The following is a 17,451-nucleotide window of genomic DNA, read 5'->3' as shown; positions in this document are numbered from 1 at the left end:
CTGTCAGATTTCCCCTCTTCCAGCTCCTCTGTTTGCTCGGCTCCTGCCTCTGCCCAGTATCTTGTCTTTTTGAGTTTGTCTTGTCTTTGACTTTCTGTCAGTTTTGTTTTGTCTTTTGTTCACAGCAAGGGATGAAGCATGTGGAGAGACCCAGGAACTCGAGGGGCTTTTCTCTCTGTCACAAAGTTTGAGTGTCTCGTTTAAAATCCAGAGTTTATTGCAATCCTATGCTTCACCATTCTCCGTTAAGCCTGTAAAACAGTCTGCCTCATTATACACTCAGCAGCTCCCGTCAGTAATCCAGCACCGAGTCCTTATGTAACCTTTTGTATGCAGCTGAATGTGGGCAGAATCTTAATCTTACATTCTAAGTCAGCTATCTCTCAGATAATTGGATGCTTTACCTTGTTGACCCAACGTCTCCATCTGTCATACTTGTCAGGGTTTTCATGGCTGCTAAATCAGTCAGCACCTTTCAGAGAAGCAAGGTGTGCGGTGATATACTGTAGGTGTTAACTTAATATTTACTTTGCTAGTTAACACCTTTCAGATTTTGGGTTTGCTCCTTTACATCCACAAATCAAGATTACACTGAGTGACTATTAGGCAATGATATTGAAGGGCCAACTGCTAGGTAGCATGTTCAACTAGATTTTATAATTATTTGCTTAGAGGTTTTGGTAAATGCTTGTTTTGATTGCATATTTACACAGTTAATCTTTATATACCATCAGTATAGACACTGAGGAGAGGAGAAATTAATTTGTGGTGCTTAGAAAAGTAATATTTCTGGCTTTAATACTGAATATCTGCCAGGAAGAGGAATCGAGATTAGCCTCAAAAGAGTATGAGGAATCCACATCTGAAATCCTCTCACCTCACTTCCTCTCTTTCCTACCAGTCTGTTTTTTTCTTCTCTATTTTCCATCCTAGTCCTCCTTTCTTATTTTAGTTTCAGTCATCTTTTTTCTGCATTTTCCTCTCAAAACTGCTATTCCCTTGAGCAAAATAGCATCACAATATTAGAAAAAAGGTTTACGAGTGGTAGTGATTCCAAAGTGCTCAGAGTAAGTCGTAGGTAATGAAAGCAAAACGATCCCAAACTCAAAAATCACAAAAGAATGTTTTTCAATTGTTGTATATAAGTAACCGGGTGAAATGAATCATACCAAATGTCTCTTTGTTTTGTTTTTTGCCTTTTGCAGGTCTATGATTTAAGTGGCCTTTGAGCTTCCAGGTTGGTCCAGAAGGATTAGGAAAGGTGAGTCCTTTCCTACCAAAAAAAAAATGGGAGGAAGAAGCAACAGCATTGTGGAGCTTGTCCATCTCTCCTTCCTCTAACTGAACACCAGCAATCTTGATCCAGGATGCCCTCTACCCTGCGACCCGTGCCCTCATTTTTGGCCCTGAGACTACAGTGGGCTCCATAAACATGTATAGAGACACAGGGATGTGTGCCACCCCTCTCTCTCAACCTCTTCCTCCACCCCACCTCCGTCTACCCCTCCATAATGGCCACTCTTCCATGGGCGATCCAGCCCTGTCCCGTGTCTCCGTGCCTAAAATGGGAGTTCGGGCTCGGATTGCAGAGTGGCCTCCTCGCAGGGCACTTTCACGAGAATCGCTCCTTGAAAATGGCCAGGGCAGTCATCCGGATGACCTCAACAGTGAGGATGGGCTTACACATGGAAATGTGACCAGGTTACCACAGGGAGGTACAAGAGACAGTGACTTCCTTGAATCAAGTCAAACGAGGGCTCCAGGCACACCACCGACCTTTCGGACCTCTGGATTTGCTCTACTCCGACAGCGCTCCAACAGTGAGATTACATTAAGTGAGCAAGATGAAACAGAGGTCGAAGGCCGAATGTTCCGGGAATATGGCAGTACATCTTCCATCAATGTACAGGCTGTTTCTGATCAAAGCTTCTTTGACATGCTCAACCAGTTCCAAAAGGAGCGACCAGACCAACGTAGCACAGCCCCCGCCAAGCTTGAAGAGCTGCTTGGTGCTTCTTTAGAAGGACCCCCTTCACACGCCTTCTTGTCGACACCACGGCCCGATGACCGCCCAGAAAATCGTGTACGCAAAAAGAGTGGTGGCACGGAGTCGTCTCTTGGCACCTCCTCCTTATTCCGCAAACTCCGCAGCTCCAGCCGGGGAGAAACAGAGACTCCAAGAGGTGACTCGGATGACACACGACTCCCCGAAACATTGTCTTCCAAACCCTGGGTATGTGTGCGGAGTTTTGCCCACTTTGACGCTCAGAGCGTTCTGTTTGATTTGCACGATGCGGCAGCTCGTCGGAGTTACGCTGCCCAGCGGCGGAACACAGCCACCGGAGCTTCAGCTGCTTCTACAGCTGCTGTTTCTTTGGCAGTTTCTAGAGCTATTGCTCTGGGGGGAGTGGAGCCCAGCTTCTCCAGCACTGATGACCTCAGTGTCAGGGACCTATTGGAAGGATCAACCCCAGGACTGGAACATTCAGAGCAGGGTGGTTCTGCTAGCATTAACCCCAACTCTCAGCAACAGCTGTTGCTGTGCTGCCCGCACTTCATCAATGAGACCGGAAGCTACAGGGAACGTAATGTCAGCTTCCTGAGCTCATGGGCCGAGCGAGGAGAGGCTGGCATTGTGGAGCCCCTGCTTCGTCCACGTTGCAGTAATGCCAGTGTGTCCAAACTTGAAGTGCCACCAGAGGTTCAAGCCACCAGGTTGGAGAGACTGCAGCAACACTGCATCGAGCACGTTGACCTGGGTGCCAGATACTACCATGAGCACTTCTATGGGAAAGGTAGGACATTTCTGATTTATATGTAGATAAAGGAAACTGTTTGTCAGTAATTTGTTTTGGGCAGGTCAACTACATACATTAGAATATGCAATGCACAATGTCTAAAAATAGCAAGTTCGTCACCTCTTAGCCACATTAGATAAATCCTTGCAGACGTGAGGTTATCTGAATGCTCTAATTAGTTGTCTGTGTTTATTAAGTAGAGTTTGTGAGATAAAGGTTACCATTCCAGATGTAATCTCCGTCATCTAGAAGTGGGTTTTCGGTGACCATGCTGCAAATCAGAAAGGGCATGCAGACTGGTTTTTATATTTTTAGATCTTAACTTACAACATAAGCTAAGCAACCGTGTAAAACGCAACCATCTTAGCATTGGTATTTTGGTTGTGTTGGAGTGCCAGCCATACAGCGGTTCTGACTTGGCATTCCTCGGTCAGGAAGGGCAACACTCTGCGTAGTATCAAAATCTTTGCTGCGTTATTAAAAAGCCCGTATCTGCATGCTCCCGAGACTTATAATTCTCTCAACTCAAGTTTCCTGAGCTTTCAGTACCCTCACAAAATAACCAAACTCATATCCTGTGCTAAGGAAAACTGGATGACAGATTAAGGAAACATCAGTCCAAATGCCAACAGGAAATTAAGACTGGGAAATTTTAAGATATCCCAATCACTTGCTTATTCTAATGTAGTATTTTTGCACCCTGCTATAATCAGATCATATAATAGTAAATCATATAATCAAATATAGGAAAACAGATTAGCTGAGATGTGTTGTTTTTCATGCAAAAAATAAAATAAACATAGTGCAACATGCAGTCACTTTCATGGATGAATCACATGATTACTGTGGTCCTTTTTTAAAATTGTAGTCAAATCAGACCAAAATGGCCACAGGAGACAACCACCTGGATTATGAACTTGAATCACTTCCTCTGTTAGACACCGATACTCTTTCATGTATAAACCACATGCCATGTTCAGCTTCTCAGCTTTTTTTCAGCATTACTGTGTAATGGTTATCTTTTGAAAGCAATGATAAAGTCCCAAACCAAAAAGGTTATTTAAACTTCAAATATCTAACTGACTCTGTATATCATTTATGAAGGTGTTGACATAAACCGTACATTCACAACCCATTTTAGAGTTCTGTTCTTATACATTTTTCAATTAAGAACGTGTTCTTAAAAAATAGTATAGTTATTGTTTAGCAAGATTCACAAACTCAGGTCTTAGATGTCTATATCCTCCGCTGCCAAAAGCTGTAGGAGACACAGGAGAATGATAACTTCCTTTATTCTCAAGCATGTGCAATATTGTATTAGTGGCTTTGTCTATGGTTTTCTATTCGATTTGAATGTTCACAGTACCCACAGGAAGTTCTATAGCCACCATGACCTAGATTTGTAGAGCTTCCCTTACAAATCCCTCCTTTGTCCCGTGTCCTTCCCTCCATCTCTCATCCATCATATCAACTTCCACTAAACTCCTATCCATTGTCTTCACCTCATTAATTATTTTCTTCTCATTTTCTGTATTAATGGCATTAATCTGTCTTTTTTTATATCCTCTCTCTGTTTTCATTCATCCATCTCTCTCTCTCTCTGCCCTCACAGAGCACTGGAACTACTTTGGTAACGATGAGAAGCTGGGGCCCGTGGCTCTTAGCATTCGAAGAGAGAAACTGGATGATACCAAAGATTTAAAGGACCAGTACCAGTACCGCATCATCTTTCGCACTAATGAGGTGTGTATGACACAGATATTTGTGAAAATTAAATGAATTAGACCTGGATCAGACAGGGGCTCAGCTCACATAAACCCATGACAAGACGATTCATTTACCCACAAACATAGTCTCCCTGGGCTTCTCTGGCCACTTTAAGCCATCTTTTTGTGCATAATATTTAAGCATTTTGTAGTCTGTTCTTACTGCAATCTGATTAAATTTGTGGCTTGAGAAAGGTTGAAAAATTAACAAAACAATTTTCAGTATCTCTTTTATGTTACACTGGGGGTTTTAATGTAGTTACACTGAAGTTGCAAATAAATTGAGCATTTTTGTGCCTTGCATGCAAGACATTTCTATAAAGGCCATGCAGTCATTTTTGCTTAATAATGGTGTGTTTGAAAAGTGCTGAGTTGGTATGACTGCTGCTCTGCTGGGTTTAGTCAGATTACATGGCTGCCTGGACACATCAAACTCACCCACTCGGTTTATTCACATTCACACATCGTCATTATTCTCACTGTAGATGTGCTCCTAACTCGTTTCGAAACAGCCTTGAATGTGTAAACTGGTTCAAGAGCATTATATTAGTCAGGGGTTCGAGCTGAATGATTGAATGGGTGACTGTCCATGTGACCAGTCATATGACGTCATAAGATGTATGACCTATAGCACAAGAAACCAGAAACACAAGCCTCAAAAAAACAAATATTTTAAGTATTCCAGGATTTCCACCTGTTTGTACTCATTTTACAATAGCTAATGGCTTTAGCATCGGCGTGTGTGAGGTTGTGTCAGTTTGTGAGATGCTGCAAGGCAGTGAATCAGGGAGCAGTGGGGAAAGGATGCCACACAGTGGGCACTTCTAGCCACCATTTTTCAACCATTCATTATCATTCTCATGCTCTTGTCACATGCTCTCAGAGGATATTTCAGCAGTCATATGATGGCATTTGATGTTGTGTGTGTGTGTGTGTTTGTCTGTGTGCTTCTCCCCACATGGTTTCCTGTGGCTGCTGCAGCTGGTCACGCTACGAGGAGCGATCCTGGAGGACTCCATTCTGTCCACAGCAAAGCACGGAACGCTTCGTGGTTTGCCTTTAAAGGAGGTTCTGGAGTATGTGCTGCCAGAACTCAGCGTGTCCTGTTTGCGAATGGCCCTCAGCACACAAAAGGTCACGGAGCAGCTTCTTAAACTGGACGAGCAGGGGGTGAGTAAAGGATGACCCATGGGACTGATGAAAGTGTCAAAAGTCTAGCTTTAAGTTCTTTAATAGTTCCCCAAAAATGAAAATAGCAGAGTGACTCTGTGACTCTGCCACTGTGTGTGTCCTATAGCTCAGTCAGAAACACAAAGTGGGCATCCTACTGTGTCGAGCGGGACAGAGCACTGAGGAGGAGATGTACAACAATGAAGAGGCTACGCCAGCCTTCACCGCTTTCCTCGAGCTGCTGGGAGAAACTGTGTGTCTGAGGGGTTTCAACAAATATGCTGCCCAGCTAGACACCAAAAGTGAGCAAGGCTTTCTGTCTCTCTTACACATGTCCTAAAAAGGCTCAGCAAGATAAAGTGTCAAGCAATAAATCGCATCTCTTCTATGCTAATCAGAGTTCCAGTCCTAACCCACCGTGACCATCAAAAGCGTAGTGTGTAAATCCATTTTGACGGTTTCTTTGTTACATTTGAGGCATCACATCGGGTAGCTCAATGAATGCACAGTGAAATTTTAAAATCTTGCTCAGGACGGCTCAAATTAACATACTGTAATTCCATGTGGTAGCACAGAAATTACACACTGCTCTGTTTCATTTAACATTTTCAATGCTCATATCACACACACACATACAAACACACACATATTTACTTGGCTATCTAAATGGCCTTCCATAGACCACCACTGTTTTTATATACAGCTGGTTATAAATATAACCTAACCTTACAGAAAAGTTTCTGCATTTTTACTATATATATATATATATATATATATATATATATATATATATATATATATATATATATATATATATATATATATATATATATATATGAGAGTATAATTTAAATCAGACTAGATAACAGCTCTGCTGTTGTTTACACACACTCCGTATCCAAAATCATATTAAATTAAATTTAAAATTTAAATTTATGCATTTAGCAGACACTTTTATCCAAAGCGACTTACAGTGCATTCAGGCCTTCAATTTTTACCTATCATGTGTTCCCGGGGAATCGAACCCACAACCTTGCTCTACCACTTGAGCTACAGGAACATATCATATGTCTAATCTTGATAGACAATGTATGCTGTAAAATAATGTACATTAGTATCCAAATGTCTGTGATAACTAATAATAAGGCTTCTGTTTTGCATTTTTCTGATATAAATGTTATAATTATTACAAATTATAACCATGACTATTTAAGTAAAAAGTTGAATTAACACAATACAATTAATACATTTCATAAAACCTGATGATCATGTTCTCCAGTGTGTTTATTTTTGTATAAATATACTTTCATACATATACATACACACACACATACCGTATTTTTCGTAAAATAAGTCGCACCTGAGTAGAAGTCACATCAGTCCAAAAATACGTCATGATGAGGAAAAAAACATATATAAGTCGCACTGGACTATAAATCGCATTTATTTAGAACCAAGAACCAAGAGAAAACATTACCGTTTACAGCCGCGAGAGGGCGCTCTACGCTTCTCAGTGTATAGACTACAGGAGCACTGAGCAGCATAGAGCGCCCTCTCGCGGCTGGAGACGGTAATGTTTTCTCTTGGTTCATTTCTCTTGGTTCATGTCAAATCAATTTTGATAAATAAGTTGCACCTGACTATAAGTCGCAGGACCAGCAAAACTATGAAAAAAAGTGTGACTTATAGTCCGAAAAATACGGTACATTATTTTTACGGTACATTGACATTGTTACTGTGCATTGGCTTTATAATTATTAATATTCATGTGTTTGTTTAACAGCGGACTCAACTGGAACACACTCCCTGTATACAACCTACCAGGACTACGAGATCATGTTTCACGTGTCCACCATGCTTCCATACATGCCCAATAATCCTCAACAGGTAAGACACACACACACACATGCACGTCAGTACATCCAAGAGCCTGTATAGAACCGACATGACCCAACTTATCCTGACACATCCCTCCCCCCCCTCCCGCCTGGACAGAATGTCTTACACATTGTTCACATGCTATTCATGTTCTTTGCTCATATTCAGAGTGTGTTTGTGGTGGGCACTGCATGTGGCAGACGTAGTAGCAAAGAAACATCTGGAATGCTAGTAAATTTTATAGAGTGGCAGCAGTAAATCCTGTGGAAATTCAGCAGCTCTTTTTTCAAACAGCACAAATGGCCACAGCTTCTGGATGTCCACTCTCAGAGTCTAATTTTTTGTTTTGTTTTGTGGTTATGAAGGAATTGCTCTTGCTCTTTCTTTTTCAGTTTTGTTATTGTCAAGTTCTCCCGCTGTTTTTATATGCACTGGTGTATGAATCAGAGCAGGGTGTGGTTTTCTACTGATTTCAGTACTGTTGATTACGTTCCAGTATTGTGGCATCTTCTACCCTCAGGAAGTTTCATGTGCATGCATATGCGTCAACAACAAAATATTTGTTGAAAACACACTTAAAGGCAACCTGACTTGGCATTTTCACCTTTAACTTGCATAGTGTGATGTGCATCTTAGTTAAATAGAGTATTAAGATATAAATAATGTTGGGAAAGGCTTATTTATAAAAAAAAGATTTAACGTCTTTATAGTTACGTTTTAATTGCTAATCATTATTGCTGTTATTTTTATCACATTGTTTTATTTAATTTATTTTTTTTATTTTTATTTTAGTTTTGTAGAACTTTGAATATAACAAAGGCATATTACAGTCCTTGCAGTCCACATTAAAACACTTTTTTTATTATTATTATTATTTGGCTTTTGTTTTGCTGCCTGTGCTGATATGGTTATGTCAGCAACAAAGAAAACTACTTCTACAGAGGAAGAAAATAATTTTTTAGCATTATAAAATGTTCATAATTTAGACCAGGGACATATATTACTTGTATCATATGATTTAATATAAATAGAATATTTCAAAATTATTACTTTTGCAGCACAATGAAAAGTGAAAGTGTAAAAGTGAAAGTGACGTGACATTCAGCCAAGTATGATGACCCTTTCTCAGAATTTGTGCTCTGCATTTAACCCATCCAGAGTGCACACACACACACACACACACACACACACACACACCCGGAGCAGTAGGCAGCCATTTATGCTGCGGTTCAGTGTCTTGCTCAAGGGCACCTCACTGGTGGTATTGCAGGCCCGAGATTCGAACCCAAAACCCTAGGATAGGAGTCAAACTCTCTTACCACTAGGCCACAACGTCCCTTCACAATTTGGTTATGCAGAAATTACACAACTTTAAGTAAATTCTAATCTTCTCCCCCTTTCAGATGACCTGCAGAGGGCAGTCTTTATCTGTCAGAAATTTCTCTGTTTTTAAAGCACACACACAAAGAAATCAGCCCCTCACATGGGAGGGTGATGTAGTGATTAAGGTGAGGTAGAATAGGATGTCAGGCTGTAGAATAGTTTCAGGCTACAGGAGTGTACCCATCAGGACTCATTATAGGGGATGGGAGGACCATGCCAGCATTCAAGAAAGACCAGTGTTTCCATGGTTTTTCTTTTGAGTGTTGTTGAAATGTAAGATAGATTATATAACTGATGCCCTCACACTGTTGTGAACGGGTGGGCAGCTTCTATTGCTCTGACTCAGATTGGAGACATAGAGATGCTCCTAATTTCACTGTCTGTTTTTAAATATAGATTAAATGTAGTTGTAAACATCGGTTCTCAGCATCTCTGCTGTCAGCTCTCTTCAAATGAGTTCATTTAACTCACTGAACATCTTGCCCTGATCACAGTTTAGAATAGAAAACACAACTCCATACATAACAGCCGAGAATGGCACTCCGGAGTGTTTTCAGATGTCTTTTTGCATTATACTGCATTGAGATTCCTCTGACAATCTGGTTAGGGTTTGAACTAAACTACTAATCCTTAGTATTAACCTTCTGCAGTTAACTCGTCCTGAACCAATTAACATACAGACTCTATTTAAATGCTTTATATGTTTCAGCTTTCATTTCAGATGTAGGTGTGTAGGTGATTCACGTGTTAGCTTTCTTTTTAATCATTTGAAAACTTTAAGAATTCAATTGTACAATTTGAATTACAATTGTATTTGAAATATAATATAAGCCACTATTCAAAAGTTGATGTAACATTATAAATGTCTATACTGTCACTCTTTTTGAATTTAATGCATGCATGCTGAACTAAAATCTTAATTTATTCAAAGAAAAAAAAACTGACTTCAAACTTTCAAAAGGCTATGTAATATAACTCCTAAAATAAAGTATGTGAAGGACTCAACTCACTCAAATGGTTCCAACAGTGTTCCAGAAGAACCATTAGTTGCTAAGCTAACAGTCAACTTATCAGGCACAAAGCGGGAAACATTTCTGGGCCCAGCTTATGAAGCATAAAAATACAGGAGCACACACACACACACACACACAAAATGTGACACCGTTTTTAATTTGATTGTTGTGTAGCAGTTTTAGGTATGGAATGAATTGGTATATTTGTAATCAAGTAACACTTGTTAACTATTAACTACAACATTTCTCTCAATAAATTCTTAATTTTCTGCTTATTAATAGTTAGGTTTAGGTATTGGGTAAGATTAGGGATGTAGAATAAGACATTAAGATGTTCTTAATTAGCACTAATACATGGCTAATATTCTAGTAATATGCATGCTAATAAGCAACTTATAGGTGTTACCTATTCTAAAGTGTTACCGTAATCAACATTTCTGTTGCTTTTTCTGCCATTTTGGATCTTGGATATATGCTTTCTTTGAGCTTGCTGCAATACATTCTGAGATTGCTTTCCATATTAAGGATATATTTAAAGCTGCCGTGAATTTGGTTAAATTGAGGTATCTAGAATGCAGAATATTTATGCTGGCTAACCATTTGGAACTCTCAGAGAGCACATTTGTTGAATCTAATTGTTGTGACAGTGACAAAGTGGCTCAGATGCATCATTTCATTTACTAATTTAATAAAGCCAGAGAAGCTAAAACCTAAGATTATCTAAAACCGAAATACTATACATTTGCTACATTTGCACACACTGTTATTTCCTACAGGAAATGTAATACTAGCACAACTTGATCTTTTTACAACATTAGTCCATTTTATTGCATGTGTTTTAGTGGCTTTCTCACAGATTGGTGCTGCAGTGCTGTTAGCAGGCTTTTTCACACCTCTGTGTCTCTCACCACAGAAATCATTGTGCTTCTATGAAGATACTTCTGCCAGTTTCCTTTTTTCTGTGTCCTTCAGCAGAACACTCTCTTTCTCTCTCTGTCACTCACTTACTCTCTCTCCCTCTCCTACTCTTTCGCCCCTTGCAGCCTTGCTTTTATATCTTTTGCTGGTAGATTGTGTGCATTAAACAGTAACATACACCGAAGGACAGACCTGAGCCATATCTAGTAGGAACCATAATATCATAGAGAACTATGAGTGGGCTCTTGGACTCGGACTAGTAAGTGACCACCTATTCTTATCTCACTACAAAGTGCATCACATAAAAGTCTCATGTCTCTTTCAAAGGTGGTTCTCTAAGCTATTAAAAAAATAGACAGCTGGGGTTGCCAGACCTTTAATGTAAATAATATTGTAGTAGCCTTTTAAGTTTTATCAGGTTAACTGAAATTTAAAGTGAACAAAATGTATTTTTCATTAAATTATATAATGATAATATAGCAAAGTCCTATTTTTGAAATGTCCTATTAGACCTATTACTGTTTATAACCGCATTTAGTAAGGGAACTTTCTACTAATTAATAGTAGCATTTTTAGTCTTTCACCTTTAAAAGTACAATCAGTTTTAACAGTCAACTTCGGCAAATCCAGTGAGCATGTTTTCATCAAAAGTACTCACTATATCAGCCCGGGACCTTGTAAATATGACTTCATGAAAAACCCTGTGTCCTCACTTCCACCATAAATTCAGCCAATCAGAGTAGAGCTCGTCAGATCTTTTCAGTTCTTCGTCCAACATGCATCAGACAGTCGGTGAATGTGGCCAGTCTGAAAGAATCCACCTAGCAGCCGTCTAGAACACCTAGCAACCACATAACCATCGACAACAACTCAGAACACCTTAGCAACATCCCTGCAAACATCTACAACAATGTTTCAACATTTCCTCAAAGTAAAAATATACAGTGTTTTTGTCGTTGTTTGTTCTTTTGCATCGAGATTCTGATTTGCTCTTCCTTTCGTTTCTCTGACAGCTCCTGAGGAAGAGGCACATAGGAAATGATATAGTCACGATTATATTCCAGGAGCCGGGAGCCCTTCCCTTCACTCCACAGAATATTCGCTCTCACTTCCAGCACGTGTTCGTCATTGTCCGTGTGCACAACCCTTGCTCTGACAACACCTGCTACAGGTTGGCCTTGTTTCCATGGCAACCTTTGCTAAGAACAGCATTGCACGTTGGCCTGATTACTAAGATATGTTGTGAACATGTAGTTCAGTGAGGAAAAACTCTGCTGGGATTGGTTGAAAAAAAAGTAATTGGCTCTTTTTTCCTATAGTGTGGCAGTGACCCGCATGAAGGACGTGCCTCCATTTGGTCCGCCGCTACCTTCAAGTGGATTGACGTTCCGTGACCCAGCTGCCTTCCGCGCTTTCCTGCTGGCCAAGATCATAAATGCAGAGAACGCTGCGCACAAATCAGAGAAGTTCCATGCCATGGCAACCCGCACACGCCAAGGATACCTGCGGGACCTGGCGGAGAACTGCGTTTCCACTACGCCACTCGACACGGCTGGCAAGCTGAACAATCTCATCTCTCTGGCCTCCAAACGCAAGGAACGCATCCGGGCACGCGAAGCTGCGGAAATGGGTGCCTTAGGGGCGCTTGTTTGGCGTGTGCTTGCGCAGGACTTCAGTGGCGGAGGCGCCGAGCTTCCTTGTGCTCTAGCCATCTCCAACGAGTACATTGTCCTGGCGGACTGCTCCACCAAAGAGGTGATATTTAACTGTTTCTGTGCTGATGTGATTGGTTGGACAGCAGAGAGACTTGCACTGAAGATTTTCTATGGTAGAGGAGACCACGTTGCCTTACGGGTACCAGATGGCAGTGCACAAGACATCAGAGAGGTTGTGCAGAGACTTAAGGTAAGGTACTGATACAACATGCATGGACAGTCAGTTCATTGGTTTGCATTATGGGATATGTCATTTAAAGTCAGTCTGTCTCCTTGCAGGCATTGACTATAGGTTGTGAGACGGTTGATATGACGTTACGACGTAATGGTTTGGGCCAGCTTGGCTTCCATGTGCGTTTGGACGGAACTGTGTCCGAAGTGGAGGAATACGGCTTCGCTTGGCAGGCAGGGCTCCGGCAGGGTAGCCGGTTGGTAGAAATCTGCAAGGTGGCCGCTGTGACGCTCTCCCACGAGCAGATGATCGACCTACTGCGGACTTCGGTCACCGTAAAAGTGGTCATTATTCCACCTTTTGAAGAGGGAAGGGCCCGCAGGTGAGTCTTTTGGGAAATTGCATTTTCTTTGAGTTTGCAACCATTTTGAAACCATTTATTGTTTAAGAAATCAGATGCTGTCTGTCAGCTATTTTGAATTTAATCTTAGTCCTGTGTCAAAAATTTAATTTTTAGTTTTAATCATATTTAGTCAACTTGTCCTGTTTTAGTCGACTAAATGTCATATATAGTCAGGTGCAACTTATTTATAAAAATTAATTTGACATGAACCGAGAGAAATGAACCAAGAGAAATGAACCAATAGAAAACATTACCGTCTCCAGCCGTGAGAGGGCTTCAGTGTAGACTACAGGAGCACTGAGCAGCATAGAGTGCCCTCTGGCGGCTGTAGATGGTAATGTTTTCTCTTGGTTCTTGGTTCTAAATAAATGCGACTTATAGTCCAGTGAGACTTATATATGTTTTTTTCCTCATCATGACGTATTTTTGGACTGATGCGACTTATACTCAGGTGCGACTTATAGTCCGAAAAATACGGTACACATTTTCGTCAGATTTTCTTTTTACTGTATAATGGTTAAAATGATGAAAATAAGTATTATTTTGCTAAATTTTAATTGCTGAATGTTGTCATTTGGGAAATAGATTTTTACATTTCATCAGAAACTGCTCTTTCGTTTTCATTGGGAAAGGTTTCACTTTCGCCATAGCATTTGTTAACGAAATTAACACTAGTTGGGTTTCAGCCAACTTCCTCACAATACCGTAAATGTCACAAGACATGCATCATGATTTATTACATTTACATTTATGCATTTAGCAGATGCTTTTATCCAAAGCGACTTACAGTGCATTCAGTGCATTAAATTTTTTTTTACCAATATGTGTGCTCCCTGGGAATTGAACCCACGACCCTTTGCGCTGCTTATGCAATGCTCTACCACTGAGTTACAAGAACAGAAGCCATATCTGAAGTGGCACATATGTTATATAGACACAGAAGAATGATAGTAGCAGTGTATGAACTATAAAGATCTTGACTAGTTTGCTCGGGTATCTTTGATTAAGGGTTGGAGCTAAACTCTGCAAGGCCAGATTTGAGGAACCCTAGTGTAGCATCTTTAAGATGATTTAGAAAAGGACATGTCTGACACTGAATTAAGCTGTCTTAATTCAACTTATGAACTACAGATCCACTATATATGAACCATATCATTATACTAGATTTTTTTTTTATGTTTTGGTATTGGCTCAAATTGGATGTTTAAATACTTATTTCCCATATTTTTACATTTTACTTTGGATTCATCTAACATTTACTTGAAAGTAATCTTTAAAGCTAATAAATTTAGCAAATCTCAAAATGAATATCCATTTTTCATACTGCGCATTAATATTGTGATGGCAACATTTACTGGCATTTAAAACGATTGGTTTTAGATTTCTGTTTTATTTCTAATTTATTTACACCAAACCGTATCAGTTTTTAAATCAGCTGTTTATCAGTTATCAGCCATAACATGAAATGTAAAGCAAGATAAGGTAACACTTTACAATAAGGTTCATTAGTGAACATGAACTAAGCATGAACAATACTTCTACAGAATTTATTGATTTTAGTTCATGTTAAATTCAAAATTTACTAATGGATTATAAAAATAAATAAAAAATCCCAAACTGTCTTTGTTAACATTAGTTAATGCGCTGTAAACTAACATGAACAAAGATGAATAAATAGTGTAACAAGTTTATAGTTTATACATTATTGTATTACCTTATTGTGAAGTGTTTACCAAATATAATTATGGAAGCAAAATAATAATAGAAACATTGATCCAAGCATATAGCATTGTTGCAAACCGTTATAAACACAATGGTGATGCATTAAGAGGTTTCCAATTAAAAAAAAAAACATGGTCCTGCAGGTCAGAACCACAAATCATTTCTCATATGTATTTCATTTGTATATTTTTTATACCCTGTTCCTGTACATACTTTGACAAACAGTTTTAATTGGTTTATTTAAAAAAAAAATTGAGCGATACATAACACCTTACTATTGTTCTTGCAGTATTTATTTTCTTTTTTTCATTTTATATACTACAAATTCGCTTATAAATCAGTTTAAGGTGTGATTGTTTGGACATTTGCTGGGAAGGAAATGTAGAGATTGGACCTCTTGGAACTTTAATTGAATACCACTGCAGAGGAGATTTCGATCAGAATGTTAGATAGCTCTTGTGACTCCATTAAATTCATTCCGCTTTGATAAATTATTAATGGAGAACACCATAAAAGACTGTCGGACTCCAGCCTGTCTCATAGTCTAGAGACAAGAGCGTCGACTGCTTCCTTCATTCGGTGCACTGCAGCCTAAGATTTTCCAGAGAGCATCAAATCTGTTAGGTCTGTTTAAAAAAATGACAGATCTACAATTACAGTGCAGCCCAGGTAAATTCCTTTGAAAAAGACTTAAAACATCAAATATAAATCCCGTCAGTGTTTTCCACTTTCACAGACTAGACATTCTCTGACAGATGAAGGCAGGAACCTCAACTCAGCGATAGTCTTTCTGTACAGAAAACAAACCGCAGATTTAAGCTTAAAGTCTGGGCAGCAGCACATTTCGGATCTGACAGGGCTGTTGTTGTTGTTTTTTTGCACTTTGCACCCCTCTGGAGACCCATTCTTGTTTTGGAAAGATTAATGACGAGCCTCGTTGCAGAATTAATGCTGCTTGTTATAAATGCCCGTCGGCTGGAACCCCTCTGACATAATTCAACCATTCAGTTTCACTGTTATACAAATGTGATACAAAAGCACTACATGTATCTTCATACAAGAGGGGAAAAGCTTTTATTTCTCGCACTCGTACCTCCTCTTTGTCTGATGCAACACTCACACAAACACACACACACACACAGGCACTCACCAGATTTTGAGAACGTTGGCAGACGCCTCAGTTCTCGGGGGAACAGTGAGTGGGAGTGTTAGAGAGAGAGAGAGGGACAGAGAGAAAGAGAGTGTTAGAAGAGAAGAGGAGAGAGGGATGGAAGTTTACTAATGAAAACAGTGATTATGTGAAGCCTCAATTTTACTGCATCGAAAAGGTATGTATGCAGGCACATCTAAACTTCCTATTTTGGCCTTCAAAATCAAAATGCATTTTTTTATATTTATATTCTTAATGCACATTGTGTTCCACATCGCATGTTTGACAGTGTAGCGTCGCACGACTCAGAACTTTCTTCGGAGTGGCTGCTGTTAGGGGCTAATTACTCAGCAGCGTGTTAGCGGGACATGTTCGCCGTTGTGGTTAAACTCCCTCGCGCACACATGCATCCCAGCACCTCCCACCCACACCGCGCCGTGGAACGAAAGAGCGTGCTAATTGCATGCTTCGACATGCTTGTCTTTCCGTCATTCCCTCTCTTTTGTTTACCCTTCTCTGTTTGTATCTCTTTTCCTCTCAGTGGTCCAGCCTCTGTTTGTCGAGGAGTGCCAGGGGAGCAGACTGCATGAGACTAAAGCCTGGAATCTGTGAAAAAGGGGCTAAAAATAAATAAATAAAGGGGTTTTAATTAAGGAATATGATGCTGACAGGGAACGGGCGGCGTGTTTAGAATGCAAGGAAAGAATATAAAGACCGTAGATGCTGAGGCATGTCTGTGCGCCTCCTCGCTTGGAAACAAAGTGGGAGGAACACCCCTCCTCCTTTTTCTCTCTCCGTCTCACCCTCCCTCTTTCTGGTTGCTCTTGTTATCAGAGTGAAAGAGAGGATTGGATGGGTGGAGAGCAGAAATCTCTGTGTGTGTCCAGTTGTCAGGGCTCGTTTGTACTTCAGCTGTCAGTCAGAGCCTCATGGCGCTATCGCGGACATCCGATACAACAGTCTAGTCTACACTCGGAGGTTAGTGATGGGCTTGGAGACAAAGAGAGCATGGATGGGAAACACTGGAACTCAATGTACTGTATTACAACAATGAATGACACAGGAATGAAAATACTTGGACCTGGTGAAGGTGTTGGATGGATAGATGGATGGGTGGCAGTAAAAGAGGAGTGGTGAAGAGTGATGAAGAGGAAGATGTGCTCATGTATTTCAGGCTCTGGGTTTTTCTAGCCTTTGTCCAAGCTTGGTTTTAGGAAGCGTTCATGTGTGCTGAGGACTTATGTACTGTAGTATTTTTTTCAAGTGAATCACAATGTACAGTAGAATTCAAAAGTCTAAGACCGCATTGAAAAAAATTAGATTTTTTCAAAATGTTCATTTAATCCTAGAAAAATGAAATATG

General features: G+C 40.1%; 1 protein-coding gene across 1 annotated transcript in view; it reads left to right on the top strand.

Moving 5' to 3' along the window:
• The window catches only part of LOC127934197 (signal-induced proliferation-associated 1-like protein 3), a 70,278-nt gene that overhangs the window by 38,643 nt on the left and 14,184 nt on the right, over window positions 1–17,451 (top strand). Inside the window, exons 3-10 of the mRNA XM_052531420.1 lie at window positions 1,206–2,795; window positions 4,411–4,541; window positions 5,546–5,734; window positions 5,862–6,036; window positions 7,518–7,621; window positions 11,940–12,097; window positions 12,246–12,831; window positions 12,921–13,195. Of these exons, the coding sequence (XP_052387380.1) occupies window positions 1,433–2,795; window positions 4,411–4,541; window positions 5,546–5,734; window positions 5,862–6,036; window positions 7,518–7,621; window positions 11,940–12,097; window positions 12,246–12,831; window positions 12,921–13,195 (2,981 nt within the window). The 5' untranslated portion in view covers window positions 1,206–1,432. The remainder of the gene's footprint in view (window positions 1–1,205; window positions 2,796–4,410; window positions 4,542–5,545; window positions 5,735–5,861; window positions 6,037–7,517; window positions 7,622–11,939; window positions 12,098–12,245; window positions 12,832–12,920; window positions 13,196–17,451) is intronic.

Source organism: Carassius gibelio, chromosome A18, assembly GCF_023724105.1.
Source record: "Carassius gibelio isolate Cgi1373 ecotype wild population from Czech Republic chromosome A18, carGib1.2-hapl.c, whole genome shotgun sequence".
Classification (NCBI taxonomy): Eukaryota; Metazoa; Chordata; class Actinopteri; order Cypriniformes; family Cyprinidae; genus Carassius; species Carassius gibelio.
The sequence above is the reverse complement of the archived record's forward strand: the minus strand, read 5'-3'. Positions and strand labels throughout refer to the sequence as shown.